Source organism: Desmodus rotundus, chromosome 11 (genome assembly GCF_022682495.2).
Source record: "Desmodus rotundus isolate HL8 chromosome 11, HLdesRot8A.1, whole genome shotgun sequence".
NCBI lineage: Eukaryota > Metazoa > Chordata > Mammalia > Chiroptera > Phyllostomidae > Desmodus > Desmodus rotundus.
Genome location: NC_071397.1, coordinates 101,714,706 through 101,734,414, shown reverse-complemented (window position 1 = coordinate 101,734,414; position 19,709 = coordinate 101,714,706). Strand labels below are relative to the sequence as shown.

Sequence of the window (19,709 nt, the reverse complement as noted above, 5' to 3'; positions counted from 1 at the left end):
CTGATGTGTCTCTCTCACTGCTTCGCTGCAGCATGTGACACGTATTGACAATGTCTGCACTCCGTTCCTGGGGCAGACGCGGTGAAGTGTGTCCTGGGTGGAGTTTTTAAACTGTTCAGTTAGTACGTTCGATCGGTCCACCTGACCGCTTTTCGTGGAACTAGGGCAAGAAATCGAAGTCCCCGCATGTGGTGACATTTGTCAGCGCTTGTTGGCTGAGTCGTGGAAAAATTTCACAACGACTTACTTCAACTTTACCTCCCTTTCCCGAAGTTCTTGAAATAAAGGGAATGTTTGGCCCATGTTGGATTAAGGGCCAGTGGGAGTGACTTTGTCTTCCTGCCGCTGTCACACTGCCTGCGGGTGAGCGCAGCCTGAAGCTTAGACCATTCCTTTCAGAGACGTTGTGGGATCTAGCTAGACAGGGAGACAGGTAGGAGAACTTATTTGCAATTGAAAATTTTGGAATACAAATCCGGGATCATGATTTCACAGGCATTTCTAACGCGAACAGGCGGGGCGGCTGGCAGTGACGCACAGTGTCGTGTGATAGCTGTGAAACAACCCCCAGACGGAAGAGGTGCTGGTTGGTTGTGCAACCACTAGCCTTTCGACTCAAAGCTAACACAGCCAAGTTGCAGCAACAGAAGGCCAATTTACTTAACTTGAAACTGTCATTTTGAAACCGATGTTGCTTTTGCTTCAAAGTAACTTCTTAAAAAAAAGATGAAGTCGTTTTGTCAATGTGAGTGCAATGTTAAAGGAAAATGAGTTTGGGGGTACTCATTTCCGTTTGGGAAAACTTTTCAGTATGTTTGGAATAACTGGGGTGCATGAATATACTTTTTTTAAAACTGCGTACTCCATGAAATTTAAATGGAGATCAAGCAATGCTGGTGAAATTTGGCATCTGAATTGAGAGGAACTGTAAGTCTAAAACTCGCGCCAGATTTTAAAGACTTGGTATGAAAAGAAGAACATGAAGTATTTCAATAAGTTTTTATGTTGATTACATATTGAAACAACATCTTGGACTAAATAGAACACTAAAATTAATCCCGCCAGTTCCTTTTCACCTTTGAATGTGGTCACTAACAACCAAAGACTCTGCACGTGGCTCCCCCCACCCCAGACCAGGTGTGCAGACTGGAAGGGCTCCGCCCTCCTGCTCTCCTCTCCAGTTCCACTCACCGCACACACTTGATTCTTCGACTTGTTCCTCTAAGGGGTGTCCAACCTTGTGGCATCTCTGGGCCACACTGGAAGAAGAGTTGCCTTGGGCCACACATTAAATACATTGTGACATGTAATCACAGACAACACTCATCATGTTTTAAGTAAATTTACGATTTTGTGTTGGGCTGCATCCACACACACCTGCAACCCTTGCACTTCGTGGGACGTGGAGGTGGAGCTGCAGGCTCAGTCGGACGCAGATCCAAGATGTGGGGTGGATGGTCCCCCCATGCCGCTCACGTAATGTGGCGTTGCTGCAGGAGGCACTGCCAGGGGGTGAGCAGAGCCCCACCACCACCCCCCCACCCCTGGTAAATTTGTGAGCATTCCCTGGAAGGCCTCCGCTGACCCGTGAGCTCCCAGCCCCCACCCAAGCACACCAGGGTTGAGCGTCTGTTCCTCGATGGTTTCTGTCTGGATCAGTCCCTTCGTGGGGATAGCAAACCGGTGTGCTTCTAATTCTACCTTTCCTTCTTCCGTACTCACTGGGCTTATTCTGAAAAGGAGGAATCCCCTTCACTACTAGGCTGCCCGAGGCGGGGCACACAGGTAACTGCTCTTTCTCTGTGATGAGAGAGTTTCGGGCGATTTATTTTATTTGCTTTTCTATGCATCTTTCTGAGTTTTTCTTTTTTTTATTGCTATTAAGTTTTTAAAAGTAACTTTATTGGGACATAATTCACACGGCCACACGTGACCATCCCTAGAACAATGTGAGACCGTTTCGTCACCCCGGAGGAAAGTGTGACCTGATGTCTGTCACTGCTTCTCCCCGCTCTCCCAGCCGCAGGCAGCCACCCCTGCGTTTACTGTGTGGGTGGACGTTCCACACGAGTGGAATCACACGACATGTGGGCCTTTGTGGCCGGTTCTTTCACTTAATTTCTGCCTGGAAATGCAACTCAACATTGAACATCATATTTAAACCTACTTCATGGGTCATTTTTTGTTATTATAGGAATTTTTGCTCTTAGAAATCCTCTCAACTAATGGTTGCTCAGTGACTGAGATGATCACCGAGGCCTTTGAGACTCCGCCCAAGAATCTGCAAGAAACTGGGGAGGCGTGTGTCCTTGAAGAAGCCACACAGTCAGCTCCACCTCTGCTCTGCGGCTCTGGTGGCTCAGATGTGGCCTTGGGCTCCTAAGGAAACCACTTTCCTTCCCTCTTATGTGGGACATGATATGGCTTTTATGTTATCTCTTAGAGTTTCAATTTTCTAGATTAAAAACCTGAGGCCTAGGGAGTTTTAGTAACATGCCAAATGTGGTCAGCCCCAAACAGGCAGGGCACTCGGCCACGGGGAGCCTGGACGGCCATCCCCGCAGAACACTTCTTCCCATCGGGCTCATGCTTTTAAGGAAGTTTGGGAAATGCCACAAGGAACAACATAGGGTGGGGCCTTCCGAAATTTCTGTGAAAACGTGTAGCAGGGTTCCTCATCTTCTCTTACACATGAGGCTGCACCGCCTGCTCTGTATTCAAGTAGCAAAGGTGCAGATTAATGTGAAAGAGGTCCCCCTCTCCGCTTTGTGGCAGCCTGACTAGTGGAGAGCCGCAGATGTCAGGCCAAGAGGGGGCTGGACTCAGATCCCAGGCTAGGTGCTCGGAAGACATCATCCCCTTCGTGTACTCGTGCTCCTTTACTTAAACACTGCAGCTCAGCAAGGGAACACCACAACCACAAGGGACAGCTCCAAGGCTCGAGTGCAGCCGGATGTGGAAGCAGCTCTTCTGAAGCGGGCCTAGCGGTGATGACAGAACAGTGACCAGGGCAGCGGCCCTCAGCAGTGTCTCTGCAGGTGCTGCTGCTGTCCAGCCGTCTCAGGACCACTTCCCAGGGCCCTGCTCCAGCCCTCTGAGGCCGGAGTTGTATGTATGGGGCAGTGGGGGGTGCTTAAGGATCTGCAGGTGATTCTTCTGACCGCTTGAATTTCAGAACGAGAGAAAGAAAATATTAGGGGATAAGACTGAACACAGTGAGATCCACAAGCCCGCTCTCACACTGGGGGCGGGGCGGGGGAGGGTGGTGCAGGCGAGGAGAGACATGTCTCTCCTCTCCATCGATCCTGCTGGAGCAGTTTGGTTTTTATTCAAGAAGCCATTCGGTTTCCTTACACCCACCTTCTGGGTTGATATGAGAAGGAGAAATAATGTGCAAGTGCCCAGCAGTCAACAAAAGGTAGCTATTAATACTATTAATAATCAAAGCCCCGTTGCTTCTCTTTAGGTCGTACGCTCCCACCTCCACCCCGAAGCACCAGAGGTGGATGGCAGCCCTCCAGGTGTTGTTATGAGACTGTAATATTGTGCACGGAGGTACACTCACAGAAGTTCAAGGCCAGATATGACCCGCAGAGATCCTAACAGAAAATGAATCTGATTCAATCAACAGCTTGCTATTTTAATTCTCAAAAGCGTCTCTTCTTCTTTAATGTCATATATCTTGAATAGAAAGCACCTATTCATTCTACATACTTCAAAAGGAACAAGAGTATACAGTGGAATGTTGCCCTCCACCCCTTGCCCCCTTAACCATCCTTAGATGCCGTCACTGCTAACATTTCTCAAGTGTCTTTGCAAACATGAAGTTTTATTTCCGTTGTCCCTAGGCACAAGAGAGTAGCATACTTTACACACAGGTCTGCACCTTGATATTTTACTTGTAAATATTAAAGATCTTTCCACATCAGCACGCAGAGGTCCCTTATTCTTTCTAACTGCTGCACGGCATTCCACGGAATGGAGGCACCCTGATCTAAGGAGGGATGCAAATGTTTTCCCAACCTCGCACATTAAAGACGTTGCTGCGCGCGCGAAACTGCACAAACCTGCTTGTCTGCCTGGGGAGATATCTCTAGAAATGCACTTGCTGGGCCGCAGGGCATGTCCATCACTAATGTGAACAAGTTCTCCCGAATCGCCCTCTAGAGATGTTCATATTCTAATTTACGTTTGTGATGTCCGAGTCCCTCTCCCATACCTTCATCACCGAAGGCACCTTGAATGACTGAAATCATCTACATGTGGGGCCAGTAGAAAAACTTAAAAACAAACAAAACCCTGAACAATAGAAACCTCGCTGTTCCCTCTGTGACTCGATGCACCCGCGCGCCCCGCTGGGCTCAGGTGGCCTTTGTCCCAGGACAGCGGCGCGGCCACCCTCCTGCGCCCCGCCCTGCGCCCACTATTCTGCTGGCCCAGGCGGAAGCCTGGAGGATCGGGGAGCTGAACCGGCCGCCCGGAGATCCGGGCCGCACTGCCCTTGCGGGGACGCCGCGCCAGAGTATCACCGGCTAGTAACCGCCAGCCAATCGCTGGGCTCGGCCACGAGTCCGCAGAGGCCCCGCCCCGCGCGCCGCCGGGGGGCGGGGAGAAGGTGTGCGGCGCGCGCGAGCCAATCCGCTGGTTCTCTCCCGCCCCGAACCCTCCCATAGGCCGGGAGCCGGGCGGCCGTACGGCGGGGTGGGGCTGTCGTGACGCCGGCGGGCGGGAGGGTGCAGCGTCCGCTCGTCCTCTCGGCTCGGTGTTGTTGGGCTCCGAGGAGCGGCGGCGGGGGCGTCGAGGGTGGTCTGGGGTCCGGTGTGGCCATGGCGGGCGCTCTGGTGCGGAAGGCGGCGGACTACGTCCGGAGCAAGGACTTCCGGGACTACCTCATGAGGTGACGAGTTCCCCGGGATGGAACCCGCGAGGGCTCCTGGAGGCCGGGGCCGACCCTCCCGGGATGAGGGGCACGGGGCGGGGGCCGGCAGAGCAGTGGGCTCCGGACAGCGGCGAGGGGGCTCCGCCGCAAGGGGACGGGAGCTCGGGACAGCGGGGTCAGCGCAGTAGCCGGACGGGTGCCCGGGGCAACGGCGTGGGATCTAGGGCGTGGGCCGGGAAAGCGAGGCGGGAGGCCCCGGCGGCGCCGGGGCAGTTTCTGGCCGAGGGGCGCTGGAGCTCCGCCGCGCTGCCCTGGCCGGCCGGGCGTGCGGTGGAACGGCCCGGGGAGGCGCTGGGCGAGCGCGCGCGTGCCCTGCACTGAGCAGCCCGCGCTCTTGAAGGTGAACTCCCGCCGCCCCGGAGCTCCGGTGGCTGCGGGAATAGCGGTGGCGGGCCGAGTTCGCCTTTCGATGTTCTCATTTTTCGAACCTGAAGCCTAAGCGTAGGAGGCATCAGGTCTAAGATGTTTTGAGATGCGAGTATTCTGCCAACCCATGTAATGTGTCGCCAAGGACACAGCTTTCCTATTCTGTTTCCCATTAACTCGGCCTTTCCAGTTAGAAACAAAGAGCATTCGCGGCTGAAAGGCCCGAAGACACACTTTCTGTATTTTCTTTCACCTCTGATCTTCAGATGCTCATTTACGTTTTTTTAAATTTATCGATTTGGCGGGGGGCGGGGGGGCACGGATCTGTTATTCCGCTTATTGACGCGTCCCTGGTTGACTCGGGTCCGGGCCCCGACCTTAGCTCTGGGTCGATGCTCCAACCCCCTGAGCACCCGGCCAAGGCCCAGGTGCTTGCTGTAACTTCAAAATACTTGCTGCAACTTAGAAGCAGCTTTAAATCGTTCACTCGGGAATGTAACGCAGGTTAGTGCTCTGGGTGGGTCTTGGGCCGTGTGGCTGGCTGGCTAGTGGTGCCGGTGCAGGCGGAAAGGGAGCACAGCCGGGCAGTCGGCCCGGGCAGCAGCGGACAGCTGACTCTCCCCACGTGAAAAGGGTTAATTTTTAATCCTGACGGTCACCGCGTTCCCCCGCAGTGCTGGTGACTTCCAGTTCCCCGAGCAGTAGGGTGAGGAAAGTAGCTCAGTCTGCCGCGTGGTGGAGTAGGTGTGGGGACAGAAGCTGCCCTCCTGACTTGCCAGGAAAAGAAGGCTGTGTGGTTAAGCAAGACGGAGACGGGGACTGTGCCGGGGACGAGGACGTGTTAGTCCCGGGCGGGCGGGAGCAGCAGGGGCGGGTTAGGGAGGTCTGCGCGCAGGGTGACAGGAGGCTCTGCCTCGGTCCCCTCGTGCCCGGGGGTCACTCCCGGGTCAGGTGCGGCCGAGGGGAGCGCTGGCCGGTGTAACTGAACAGAGAGCGTTTGCACCGCATCCACGTAAGGACTGTGCTGGTGGTCACCTGGCGTCCACCGCAGAGGAAGGGAGCTGGCCCTGCTCTCCTCAGTGTATGTCATCACCCCTGGGTGGTGGGGCTGAGTGATCCTGGCCCTTGGCCGTCCAGCTGTGTCACCCTGGGCCCGTCACTGAGCCTTCAGGACGCAGCGCCACGCCGACGGCTTCCTTTTGCTGTGTCCGATGTGTGTTTAAGCCCCTGGGCTCCGGCTCCGGCTCTGGGGCCTTCCTCCCCTCTTCCACCCGGTCCTCCCCCTCCCCTTGCTGAGGGGCTCGGGTCGAGAACTTCCCGGTTCTCCCTCAGATACCTCACCACGGAGTAAAAGGCGGTGCCCAGGCCAGAACGGCAGCGGCAGCGACCTCAGGGAGATGGGGGCCTGCGCACGGCCGCACCAGGGGGCCTAGGGAAATAAAAATGAGCTTAGACGAGGGCAGCCGATCACAATCCCGAATTTAGGGGCAAAACCAGATAGAGCTTACGCAGTGCTAGTTGTCTTCCTCCCTCCTCCGTCAGTCATTCTCACCCAGGAAGAGAGGTTTCTCCTTCACAAGAGGTCAAGGTCATGAGTGGACCCAAGAAAACCCTTACCTATATGCTTTGGGTTTTTGTTTTCTTTTTAACCTTCACTGAAATAAAGTAAAAGTGGCACACCACATATAAAATCAAAGACTCTTTCACACAGTTTTACATTACTCTCCCCAAATTGCAGTTTGTTGCTTATGCATTTATCTTTCTTTGGAACAGATTCTTATACGTACCAAGAAGGTTTTTTTCCTTCTCCTAGTCTGGCTCTGCACAAATGTGACTTTTGGGTTTTTTAACTGAGTACTCGATCCGTGTGTTGGACATCTCTGACACAGGATCAAGGGCAGCTGAGTCGTGGATTTTCGTATTTTCCAGGGATGCTTAGAAAATGACTTCATTCTCAGACCGTTTTACAGTCATTAAGTCACTATTGATGTGAAGTGCCCGATGTTCTTTTCGTGATCACTTGCATGTAGGACTTTTGGATCGAGCAGCAAATAAAGGCAGAGATTTTCTTTTTCACGTGCCTTTGTAAAATTTGAACTGTTACATAATTCAAGGAGGAAGCACTGAATTGAAAGGAAATTACTGCCGAGGTGATGTTAGATTGTAAGAGCTGTGCCCTTAACAACACTTCTGTGGGGAGAAGAAGGGCCGTCGCTGACGTGTCCTTCGGTCACGGGGGTTTCCGGGAAGGCGACCGCGGGGGCTGCAAGGCAAAGTGGGGAGTTCACTGTTAGCGGAGTTCTGCGGCGGCGCGGCGCTCCTCTCCAGCTTGTCTTTCGCAAGGACGTGGTCCCTTTAAGCCTCTGCCTGACAGTCTGAGACACAAGCCACCCATGGGCCGGGCACTGGAGACGTGCCCCATGGGGCTGTGCCAGGAGTGCGGGCGCACAGCAGCATCCCGGCCTGGGACAGAGCAGGACAGGCGATGCCACATTAATGAGCTTTCACTGATTGTGTGTTCAGATTAAAGTACTTCTCCTGTGTCGGAATAGGATAAACACAATACAATTAACTTCTGGGTTTTAGTTTAGAAATTTTTTAATTATATATGTGGCTCCTATTTGTGACTTGCATTGTATTGCTGTTGGAGCGGTCTAAGGATTAAGGTTTTTTAAATGAAATTAAGGCTTTTTAATGAAATTAAGGCGTAATTAAGGTCTGAGTTGTCATTAGAAGTGCTACGAGACCTCGGGGTGGGGAGAGTGTGCCGCTCACGCTGCAGCTCCGGTGCGGAGACTTGCGCACGTGTCAAGTTGGCGTGACCTAGCAGAACCTGACCTTTGAAACCGTCTGACCTTTTCTCCCTCTTCTCTTTTTTTCATGCTCCCCGTCCGAACCGCGGTGGTTTCTCACAAAACAGTACGGTAAGAGAACTGCTCCTGCTCCACGCCGGGCTTCTGCAGATGTCTGCGTCAGCAGCATGATGGGCGGCAGACCCGGCTCCCTTTGCTTGAGGTAGCATGCCTGCCGCTGGCCCTGGGCGCCCGCAGCGGCCCTGCCGCCTGCCCGGTCCACCCTAGAGTTCTCGTCTCTGCAGGACCCGTGCGCCTCGGGCCTCACCGATAACAGTCCCCGCAGAGCAGGCCGCTGATGGAGCGGGGAGAGAGGGTCTGAACCTAGGGAGATCGTGGTGCCACCTGCCAGTCTGAACGTCCTTTCTGTGCAGGGAAGAGTTACAACGGAATAAAAACGTTCTCCCGTCAGTCTAAAATACGTTCCTCGTTTTTCCAGATGTTGACTGGCAAACACCTGATAGAGCAGAGACCACATGTTCTTCAGAACAGGAAGGAGAACGAGGACCTCGTGCTAGACACAAGGGATGTCTGAAACTTTCTAGGGAGGTCCCTTAGTGCGCGAGTGTTGAAAGGATTTTCACCTCTCGTGTACTTTTAAAGAACTACGTGCAAGTGTAGGTCACCGCACCCAGCCACAGCACCGACCCAGCCCTCGCCACGTATGGCTCCTCGTGCGCAGTCACAGTGCACGTCTGTCCCTCCCTCGCGGGGCCCTGCTGCGTGCAGCCCGTCTCTCGGCATGCTGTAACTTGTCATACTGTCATCTGACAGGACTCCCCCAGGGCACCTGAACTTTCAGATGGTGCATGGTCTCTGCTGCTCTGTCCCACCGTGAGAGGAGACGCCTTTATGCCCCTCTCGGGTGGCTCTTCAGGCTCCGTGACAGCCCTGGATCTGTGCTCACTAAGTCAGCCCCAAGAGCAGCGTGCAGGCAGGCCAGCGGGAAGAGATTACAGGGGGAAAGCGGAAATAGACCCAAGTGGAGAAAGGACCAGACAAAGGGGAGAGAGGAAGATCACTCCAGAATAATAAGAGTGGAAATGGAGTGACCCCCAGAAGAAGACAGGGAGGGGGGAAGGAAGTGGGTGGGGAGGGCGGCACTGTGCCCCCAGAGGTCTGGTGCGTGGGAGGAGGGTGCCACCCTCATCCAGACACAGGAGGTGTCCAGGCCCAGCAGCAGGGTCTCACTCGGGTCATTCCAGCCGGAGGACAAAGGGACCAGTGCGCCACCCCAAGCCTCAGGCTGTGTGCTTGCCTGCCTGGCCCGCAGGGCTCAGCTCCGGGCCCTGGGCCCCCAGCCCTGGGCCGGCCGCCTCAGAGGTCTGACAGCCCTGCAGCCCTGGCACGTTTCTCTTGGGTTTCCCCTGGTCTCCCACTCCTTTCGGAATTTTGGGGCGTTCTTACTGGTCAGTGTTAAAAATGCAAGATCTAAAAACAGATTCTGCCGTCTGAATTTATCTCCAGTGCTGACAGGCAGGCGCTGAGCACTGTGCGATGTTCTACCTAAAAAGGGGGCTTAGCCAGCAACACGAGGTTCCTTTCACATTGTAAAGTATTTGCAAGTTGTAATTAGTGAAACAATTGTAACCTAATGGAAAAAGCTACTGGGCTTATCTGAGACTCAAATGAGATAAAGTCAGGCTGCAAACACAACCTCGTGTGGGCTCCCAGGACGGCTGCGAGGCGGGGGAATGAGGCTGCCCGTCCAGTTGTCGCTGAGACTTTGACGACGCTTTCCAGTCTGAACGGCCGAGGAGCTGGGATTCCCGGCGTGGGAATCCAGGTTCTCGGGTCTCACAGCCGCTCACATGAGCCGAGAGCAGTTTTCCTTCTCAGGTCAGGTTCCTTTCTTCAGAAGAAGGGTCTGGTGTAGGCTCTGCATTGTGAGATACATTGTCAAATATCCTAATGAAAATTTCAAAAAAAGGGAGTTTTGATATGTTTGAACATTAAACTGTGGAGAATAATTACCACAGATTTTAAGCTATGGCAAGAGGGAACTGTGTAAGAAACTAATCTCATTTTGAAGTTCTCTAAACGGGACAATGAGAGGTTGCTCAGTTGTAATCTGGAAGTCGGCTGGCACCTTGGTGAGCTGCCAAGTCCGCTCTGGCTTGGGGCTCACCTTGTAAGGACTGCTGAGTCACGGGCGGGCACCGGGGCAGCTCGCTGGCCAGCCCGCACCACGCAGACGTGGGGACTGCCTCCCCGCAGCTCACGGCTCACACTGGCTCACACTGGCTCACACTGCGGCGAGTCAGAGAGGGCGCAGCTGCCCACACCTCCACCTCAGCCTCCCGCTCCTTCCCCTTCTCTCATTTTTGTAGCACTTCTGGGGCCCAGTCGCCAACTGGGGTCTCCCCATTGCCGCCATCAATGACATGCAGAAGTCTCCGGAGATCATCAGTGGGCGGATGACGTTCGGTGAGTGTGCGGCTGTGGAGCACCTGGAGGCTTTCACCTGCGTGATTCTAGCAGCTCCGGACGGGACAGTCCCTGTAGAAGTAACAGCACGGTGTGCTGAAGGTGTCTTTTCCCCACAGGGAGGGAGGAGAGCACTGAAGTGCCTCCCCGGGGGTGCTGAGGTCCTGTTTGCCCCTGGTGTTCACCGCACCCCGTGGGAGAGTGTGTTCTCTTGACCAGTGTTGGGAAACACGTTCATAAGTTTACCTGGAACCGTGGTTTTGACCATGAAACTGTTGCGGGGCTTCCGTAGCAGGCCCCTCGGTGACGGACCGCACACAAGCGCAGGGGGCCGTGATGGGGCTGGGGCTGGTGTCCGCCCACTCCCTCTGCCACCCACGTTCTCAGGTGTCCGGTGAGCTTCCCATTCGTGGTACCTGAAAGCAGTGACTTACGTTCTGCGGAGGTCTTAGCAGGAGAGGCTCCTTTTCTGGCCGAGCGGTTGAGGCGGCAGACCGGGGTGTCCCCCACACCCAGTCTCCTGCACCGTAAGTCCTTGCTTCCCTTCGCCCCGGTGTCTCTGCAGCCCTCTGCTGTTACTCCCTGACGTTCATGAGATTCGCCTACAAGGTGCAGCCTCGCAACTGGCTCCTGTTCGCATGCCACGCCACCAACGAGGTGGCCCAGCTGGTCCAGGGGTCGCGGCTCATCAAGCACAGGTGCGAGGGCCGACTTCGCTCTTCTGCGTGCAGGGTCGGGGAGGCCGTGGGAGTGTGTGCAGGCGCGTGTGAGACCTGGAGCTGAGCAAACAACACTGTTGAACGGGAAGCAGTGGTCGGGCAGTTAGCACAGCGTGATGCAGACTCCATTGTGAGCACATGGAATTGGGTGTTCGTGTTCTTATGAAATTGTTAGTTGAGATCCATGTCACGTGAAGTGTCTCCTTAAAGCCCTCCCAGGCCCGTGCAGCTGGCGGCGAAGCTGCTCCCCCTCGACGCTCTCTCCTTGTGCTTATTCCCAGGATGACTCAGAAGGCGTCAGCATGACGGTGGAAAGGCAGGAGCTGGCGCTTTGGCCAGGCGGCGTCACCAGCTGCTGAGTCACAGAGTCCGCTGTCACGAGCACCCCTGCAAGGGACGCACAGAGAGCTCTTTGTTCTGACCAGATGCCCCCCGCAGAGGCCCCTGGGACCCCGCACCAGCGTCCGACGCCTTCCAAGGACGGAGTGCTTCCTTCTCCCAAAGCGAGGTCCCAACACGCATTGTTTCAGTCACTCCCGATGGTGGCTCGGTCTGCAGTAATGTGGACACTGTCCCCCCAGATTCATCAACGAAAAACCGAGGAGAACGGCATCGGCAACTCTGCGTACTCCGAACCCTTGACCTTTCCCTTGATGACGAGAGAGCACCGACCGCCCGCGGACAAGCTCACGTCCAGGGTTGGAAGGGTGTCTGCCTCCATGCAGGGTGTAATCAGATGCTGTGACTCAATGGCAATAAACGACTTAAATATCTGTGAAGCGAGACTGACAGAATATCTTGCCACGTTTTTAGGGAGCTGCAGAGCTGTGTTCCTGCAGGACAGTCCCAGGTATAAGATGGACCTTCCGGGAAGTGGTGGAGGGGCGGGCAGGGGCGGGGGAGGGACAGTTCCGGGAGCAACCCAAGTCCTGGCCACTCATGGGCGGACGTGAGAAAACACACCCAGATGCTGCCCCCAAAGATGCCCCGAAGTCACCGGCCGGCCCTGGAGCGGCACCGGCCTCTGTTCCCTCAGTGGTGGCCAGACCCCAGGGTGGGGCCTGTGTGAGGTGCCAGGTAGAGGACATGGCCTCGGGGTGGGCTGGAGCTGCTCCTGGAGTTGGACAGAGTAACCCTGTGACCTGAGGACACAGGCCGCCTGGGTCAGGGCCGTCACAGTACACAGTCACGGCAGGGTGCGGGACCTCACCGGGAATGCTAGCAAGTCTCTTCCCTGGGGCAGCAGGGACAAGAGCCCCAGACAAACTGCCTCCATGTCTCTACCCACTCAGGACGCCTCTCTGCCCACCTGTGCCCTCCCAACAGCTCCTCTGATGTCATAGTTTCTGTCTCCTTTCTGCCTGCTAGACCTGTGCCCAAGCTTCATCACATATGTCCTCCCAGTGCCACAGCCCTGTGAGGCAGCGGGCGGGGGATGCTTCCATCCTGTGAGGCAGGGAGCGGGGCCAGAAGCTGGGAGACACCTGTGACAGGCCAGAGTCCCTCTCTTCTCCCCACCGGGCCGGCCCCTGGGGACGCTGTGCCATCCAGGGCTCCCTCAGACTCATTGTGGCATGAGTGTCCCACACAGGGCCCTCGGGGAGCCCTGACACTGACTTTCCCATGTGAAGAAGAGGAAGGAGCCAAGACACGTGGACTGAGGTAGCCCCTGGCTCCGGGATGGGGTCTGGGGGCTTCCTGCAGAACCCCGGCTGCCAGCCAGGACGGAGGCTTGGAGCCCGCAGAGGTCAGGAGCTGTGGCGGGTGTGGGCGGCCACAGTTTTGTGCGTCTCCTGCGGCACCGACAGCAGCTGATGAAAGGCTCTTCCAGCACAGCACTGGTTTTATTTTCTTTCTTTTTCTATTTCTTTCTTTTTCTTTTTTTGAAGCTTCTTGACTGCTTTAAGATGACCACATCCGTTGGCTGTGTCTAGCAAAAGAGGCGCTGAGAACCGCTGGGCATTCAGTGGTTGGGTGGTGGCCTCATGCCCAGGAGACTGACTAGTAGTTCAGCTTCTAGCACACTGGGCGGGGGTGGTGGGAGGCCCCAGGCAGGCTGCTCCTGCTCCTTTGTCTGGGATTTGCAGAGCTCGGTCCTGGAGAGGTGTGGGAAGGATCCCGGCACCAGGGGCGGCTGGCGGAGGACACAGCGAGCAGCAGGAGCCTGTTAGCCGTCCCGCGGTCAGCGTGTGAGGGGATAGCTGCGTGGGGGAGGTGAGAACACACGGGCTGGGTTGAAGCCCACCCTGGTTCCTTTCAAAGCCCAGTTGTACGCACTCAAGTGTTTAAACTGCCCCCCGTGACACACCTCTAAAAATACGCACGGGCCCGACACAGTTCCCATCTCAAATAAAGCACTGGGGGAGCTCGAAGACACAGACCAGCTGAGGCTGACTTCCAGGATGAAGTTGGCACCACACGTCAGCACTGCAGGGCCACGCTGGTGTATTTGTTACCGTAGAGTCAGGGGCAGAGGTGACAATGGGGAAGCACTTCCTGCACAGCCAGAGCTGGCGGCCGGGCCAGAATTGGCACTGAGCGGAGGCCTGGGCTTTGGGCCAGGAGTGCCAATGACAGGAAATCCTGGCAAGGCCAAGGGCCCTTGTTTCGCAACTCCCCTTTGCTTTGGCCGCAGGGGTTGGGGCCTGGTCCCTCCCTGCCCTCTGCCCTTCTGCACTGGCTGGCCCTGCTCTGTGTCCACCCCCAGCTGCGTGTGCAGTTGTCCGAGTGACCTGGGCCTGATGTGCTGGCCAGGTTACTGGCCTTGGGGTGGGGGAGGGCCTGGGACTGCAGACTTCTGGGCAGAGGTGCCTTCCTGGTGCTTGGTGCCTCTGGGTGGACCCCGGGGCGCACCGGAGCCAGGCCAGCCCGCAGGCCCCCTTGGCGGGCTGTTGACCAAGGACATAACTGGAACCACAGGAAAGCCCATGAGGGGTCACTGCCCCCAGACTTTGTCAGGGAAACCCATCTCAGCACAGACCTGGCTCACCTACGGGGTGCTGAGCAAGTGTTTGCCTGCCCACAGGAGGGAAGGCATGCTCCACCCCTTTCCCAACGAGCCCGCTCTGCCTCCAGGTGCCCGAAGGGCCAGTAGGACCAGGTGAGCTGGCCTTCCGGCCGGCTCTCCAGTCCCACCTAAACTAGTCACTCCTGGAGCAGCCCGTCCTCGGGAGCCTTCCGCAAAGGGCAGTTTCCCCATAAACCAAGACTGTACGCTCACACCGAACCTGGGCCCTGCTGGGAAGGCAGGTGAACACTCGGTTCTTTCCTTTCCCGCCCAATTGTGAAAGTAAGGGGTTGGTTCCATTTGTATTTCAGTTGAGACTGGTTTGAATTTTTTCTGGCTTTTTCTCTCTTGAGCAAGATAATTGACCGTGATAATAGAGCGTGAATCCATACAGACTTAACTGTTCTTATCAGCTGCGGGCCTTGTTCTTGGGGCTCACTCGTCATTCCTTTGGCTGCTGGGAACCCCGACACAACCCCACAGACCTTGGAGAGGGCGTCCGTGTGTCCTGGCACACATGCTGCCTCCTGCCCACCTGCCTGCCGCGCCCTGAGCAGCAGCCACTTCCTGGGCTCCAGCCCCCCGTCAGAGGAGAGGCCCTGGCACCAGCACTCGGGCTCTCGGCCACTCCGGCTGCTACAGCGACGTGGCCTCTCGCCCATTTCAGTGTCCGATGTACGAAAGTTCCCGGCGATAGTTCCAAGTTCACCTAATCTTTTACTCAGTTGCGTAAGCAAGTATCCAGTGGACATCTGACTCCGGTTGTTTGTGTTCGGGGAGCAGGGATAACTGTGGTCTCTTAGGGACACCTGCACCGGGCTGGGCAGGCGGAGACTGTCCCAGGGCCTCCCGGGAGCAAGCAGCCCTCCAGGGACAATCTGGGCCCTGCTGGTCCCACCCCCTCCAGCTGCCGGCTCAGCTCAGCGCAGGCCCTGCCCGGGGCTGGGACCAGCGTGGGGTGAAATTGCGCCACCTGGCGCCCCGGCATCCCAACTCGAGGTCGGGAGCGGCAAGCTGTCATCGTGTTCAGCCAGTGTGTGTTGTAAGGAACATAAAGGCTCTTCTCAAAACACAGTCTCCTTGGTGGGACACCCCCATCTGCCAACACGCACAGCAAAAGCCAGGACAAGGGGCAAGGTGCTCTCAGGGGTCGTGTGTGGGCGGGCGGGCGGGCAGCTAAGGAAAGGGCCTGAGACAAGGAACCACCGTGTGTCTGTGACAGCCCCTCTGCAGGCAGGACTCACAAGTGACCCCAATGCACGCGTGCGCGTGCACAAACACACACACACACACACCCCTGCCCCGTGACTGACTTCTGCCTCCAAAAGTACTTGTGAGTGGGAAATGCAGGTGCTGAGCAGGAGACTTTCCCGTCAGGAAGGTGCCTGGGAGCTCGTCCTCCCGCCCCCCACTCTGGCCGGTCAGGAGGGGTATGTCTCTGGTCACGGAGGGCTTTGTCAGTTCCTGTGCCATTAGCTCAGCCCCTAACCTGCTGTAAGCCTGCAAGAACCGCACTGACGTCCTTGGACCCTTGGTTTGTTTAAGAGAAAAAAGAGGAAAGACAAGACCATTTCCGAGTGAACCTTTGGAGTTATAACTCTGCGCACTCACTCCTGCAGGAAACATCCTGGAGCACGCACTGGTGCTGACTGTGTGTGAGCCCCTGGGGAGCCGTGCAGAGGGGAAGGACAGAGGGGTGCAGATGTGGTGCCGGACAGGCCGCCCCTGTGGGGGGCGCTCCTCCTGCTCACTGGGAGGGGGCACTTCGGCAAGTCCAGGGAGACCAGGCACGGGGCTGAGGACCTCACGGTGCCCCAGCTGAGATCCGTGCAGCTCCTGGAGAAATGGCCCCTGCGCACGGCCCTCGCACACAGCCCTGCACCAGCCCCAGGCAGAGCTGGAGAGCGCACCAGGATGCTGAGTGAGCTCATCACTCAGGCGTGCTCCCACTGCAGAGGTTCCAGAGAGACCGCCAGCAGACCCAGGGCTCACACCGTTGGGTTACCCTGGCTTGTGGGACGGTCACGAGTCACCCCTCCATGCTACAAGAACGTGGAACTCATCCCCGCACCTAGAAGCAGCAGCGTTGCGTGTAACTTCTGAGGAGCTTTCGCCCGCATCAGTTACATCCACTGCACTCGCCTGGGGCTTTTATAATCACGTGAACGTGCGGTGAAATACGCCCCCAGTTGAGGTGACAGGGAAAGGAAGGCGCTGTGATGTCACTGTGACGGATGGACAGCATGCACTTGGCACTGTCACACAGCGCCCAGCAAGGGTGCCATGTGCAAAGTGAGACCGTGGTGCACGCATCCCGGGTGTGAGCCTTCACAGCCGCAAAAACCACTCCTTTACTTTTCCTCGATGATCTAAATGGATTGCTTAACACCAAACTGCAATCCATGTTCTTACCCAGGGAATGGAATTTATATCTGCCTCTTAGACTCTCGTCTTCCCAGCCAGCCCTATCCCGGGGCGGGGGAGGGCTCCTCCCACTCACTGGTGCACCTCCACTGCCAGCCCGGCAGCTGGCCACACACGACACACGCAACACGTGACTGAGCTAGCGGGCACCAGATTTATTTTCTCCCCTACAGCTACCCAAGTTGTCACATGGAGGCAATTTGTGTCTAAGATTCTTTCGTATGCTCTAATTGCTGTTGCTTGTTCATCTATTCCAGAAGTGCCTGTGGGGTTTCCATCACACACCCGGCTCTGAGCGTGGGCACAGGGCCCGGACACAAACAAGCCTGTTGAGTGGGATGACTGGCCGTGGCCAGGCTGGTCAGCAGTGACTGGTGAGTCCACTTTGGGGTGGACAGAGCAGCCAGGAGGGCATGGGGCAGCTATGCCTTAATAGGTCTGGAGGGCAATGGGAGACCCCTGAGTGAAGTGCAAGCTGGCTGAGAAAGGAGGCTTGCTGTGGTGGGCTGGGGACAGGCAGTGTGCGGAAACAAGGCCCCAAGCTGGGACGGCCGAGTGTCAAAGGCCTCTTGGTGGGACTCTGGATTTCAGACTGCGAGCATGTGCTCTGGCCAAACATGTGCCTCTGTGTGTTTATAAAATGTGCACGTGTGTGCAAACATGTGGGAGAGCACACAAATCTACATGTGCACACATGTCATGGAGAGCAAGCTGGGTCATGCATGAAGGCTGGAGGGAGGAGGTGGGCTGGGTCGTGGGCAGCTGTGTATCTATTCTGAGGAAGCCGGTGCCTCGTGGGAGGTGGTTAAGCGGAGGAGATGAACAGAGTTAAGGCGACCACCACAGCTGTGGGGTGCAGGGCGGCCATGAGTGGGGCCGGACCGAGGGATCAGCTGGAGCTGCCACTGGCCCTGGCTGCCCCCCACTGGGGACAGGGCTGGTGTGGGTGGAAGTGTGAGCATGGAGCACCCTCTCCTGGCCTTCAGGGTCGGCAGAGCCGTGCATGTGTTTCTTGGGGTGACGGCAGGAACTGAAACCACAGACAGGAACCAGGGTGCCTTTGGAAAATGAGAAGCGCAATTAGAACTAAGGCTGTGTCTTTCTAAAGGCTTGTCTGTCTCCTTTCTCTTCGTTTCGCATTCCCTCGGAGCAATTATCCCTCATCTCTCCTTTCCTGCCCACACTGGACAAGCAGTCCTGCCGCTGTGCCTGCGTCCTCCGCCCCTCCGCTGTGTGGGCTCCGGGAGCCATGGCGACAGACCTGCTGATCCGCAAATGACTGGCTCCTTCACAAAGCATTCTCGGCCGCCGTCCTTAAAGAAGAAAAGCTATTGTGCTACTTTTTGTACCAAGATTTGCTATCACGTCCCAAGAAGTGATTAAGACAAGCTGATGAGACAATAATCGACCAGTGATTAAATATTATTACATTTATCCCACACCCATGGGTTCTGCACTCCAAGGTACTTCTAACCACACCGGGGCTCAATGTCAGCGTCCTTGTCACTCGAGTGTTTGACACATTCAACGTTCCCACAAAGACTGTATGAAATCTTAGAGATGGGAAGAGGAAATTTAAAAGGTTTGATATCATCTGCTTTCAAAATGCTTACAATGTTGCTGTTGTCGAAAGGTCCTTACCACCTTTGCCATGGCCCTCCCTCCTAAGAAACACTCTCGAGCCCCTGGCACGCAAGTCAGCTGGTGGAGGGACAGGGTTTGGGCATGAGTCCCTCGGGGGCAGAGCTCCTGGTGTGGGAGGGAGAGGTCACTGTCGGGGGTGGGCTTAGCTGCAGAAAGGCCCATGCCGGCCAGCTCCTTGGCCCACTCCCCCGGCAGGACCACCTTGGCTTTGCTGACTTGCTCTTCGCTCTGAACTTGTCTTTGGCTCACTCCGCCTCCCTGCAGTCAGGTGGAGCAGCAGGAGGGGCTGACTTCAGGGGTGCAGGCGACCGTCTGTGGAATCCCCCTGGCTGGCCCAAAGGGGAGTGGCATGGCAGCTGCGCTCAGCGCAAGGCTCGGGCAAGGCCGCTTCCCCAGAGCCTTGCCTCTCACCCCTGGGCACACCTTCCCATTCTGTGCCTGGGCTGCCTCGTGTTTGGGGGGCCAATGGCTCTGGAAAGGCCCAGGGCTGAGAAGCAGGAAGGGGAAGAGGAAAAAGGAGGCTATCCGATGTTTTTCTAGGTTTATGGGCCAGAAGTACACAGTGCGGGGAAGGAGGACAGGGATCCAGAGCAGAAATGATACACAAGGAAACAACAGCAATCATTATAGTCACAAAGCCAGCAGTTACTCAGCACTCAGCAAGTGGCAGGCCCTGCTTAAGTGTCTGCCTGTACAGCCACTTGCTGTCACTTGTGGTAGTGCTGTCCCATCAAGTCGTGGCGGACCCTGTGTCAGCGATGCTGAAGCACAGCTCCTGGGGAAACACAGGGTAGGGTCCCCGACCGACCCGTCCTTAACCCCATTTCACGTCCAAAGCCACCTCAGTTAGTGACTGTTGTCGATTCCTTAGCGTCGAATCCATGGCCAGCAGCACATAATTCAGGCCTGAAAGGAGCTTCTTTGACACACACATTTTCTCCATAAAGCCAGTCACAGCCTCCTTGCTCTTAGGAACAGTAGACAGAACTTCAGCAGTAGGCTTGGGGGTCCTTTTAACGATGAAGTCACCGACAAAAGCACAAAAACGCAGAACGTGGCACTCAACAGCCCACGAAAAGGGCACTTGTTTGCACTAGGAGTGGGGCCGGGGCAGAGCCTTGGTCACCGCAGCCGGGACCTGTGCCTCGGACAAGCCTCATCTTTCACTGTTCTGTGTGTGGTTCTCGAATGACGGTGGAAGCGCCTGCAAGTATAGTATTGTTTTGGGGGCACAAGTACATTTTGGCAAGTCGGTGAATTTACAAATACACAACCCGTGAATAATGAGGGTCAATGTAGCATTATCTTACTTAATCCTCATAACACCCCGG

General features: G+C 56.1%; 1 protein-coding gene across 1 annotated transcript; it reads left to right on the top strand.

Annotated features, from left to right (window-relative positions):
• The first annotated feature begins 4,706 nt into the window (after positions 1 to 4,706).
• Positions 4,707 to 12,082, top strand: MPC1 (mitochondrial pyruvate carrier 1). Its single transcript, XM_053914095.2, has 5 exons — positions 4,707 to 4,897; positions 8,226 to 8,229; positions 10,488 to 10,584; positions 11,150 to 11,282; positions 11,585 to 12,082. Exons 1-5 carry the CDS (start codon positions 4,827 to 4,829, stop codon positions 11,607 to 11,609), a joined length of 330 nt encoding a protein of 109 aa, XP_053770070.1. The 5' UTR covers positions 4,707 to 4,826; the 3' UTR covers positions 11,610 to 12,082.
• Positions 12,083 to 19,709: the final 7,627 nt, after the last annotated feature.

Coding starts and splice junctions, on each gene's coding strand:
- MPC1 (XM_053914095.2), top strand. CDS start 4,827: ATGGCGGGCGCTCTGGTGCGGAAGGCGGCGGACTACGTCCGGAGCAAG. Junction 10,585..11,149: donor CAGTGGGCGGATGACGTTCG/GTGAGTGTGCGG, acceptor GTGTCTCTGCAG/CCCTCTGCTGTTACTCCCTG. Junction 11,283..11,584: donor TCGCGGCTCATCAAGCACAG/GTGCGAGGGCCG, acceptor GCTTATTCCCAG/GATGACTCAGAAGGCGTCAG.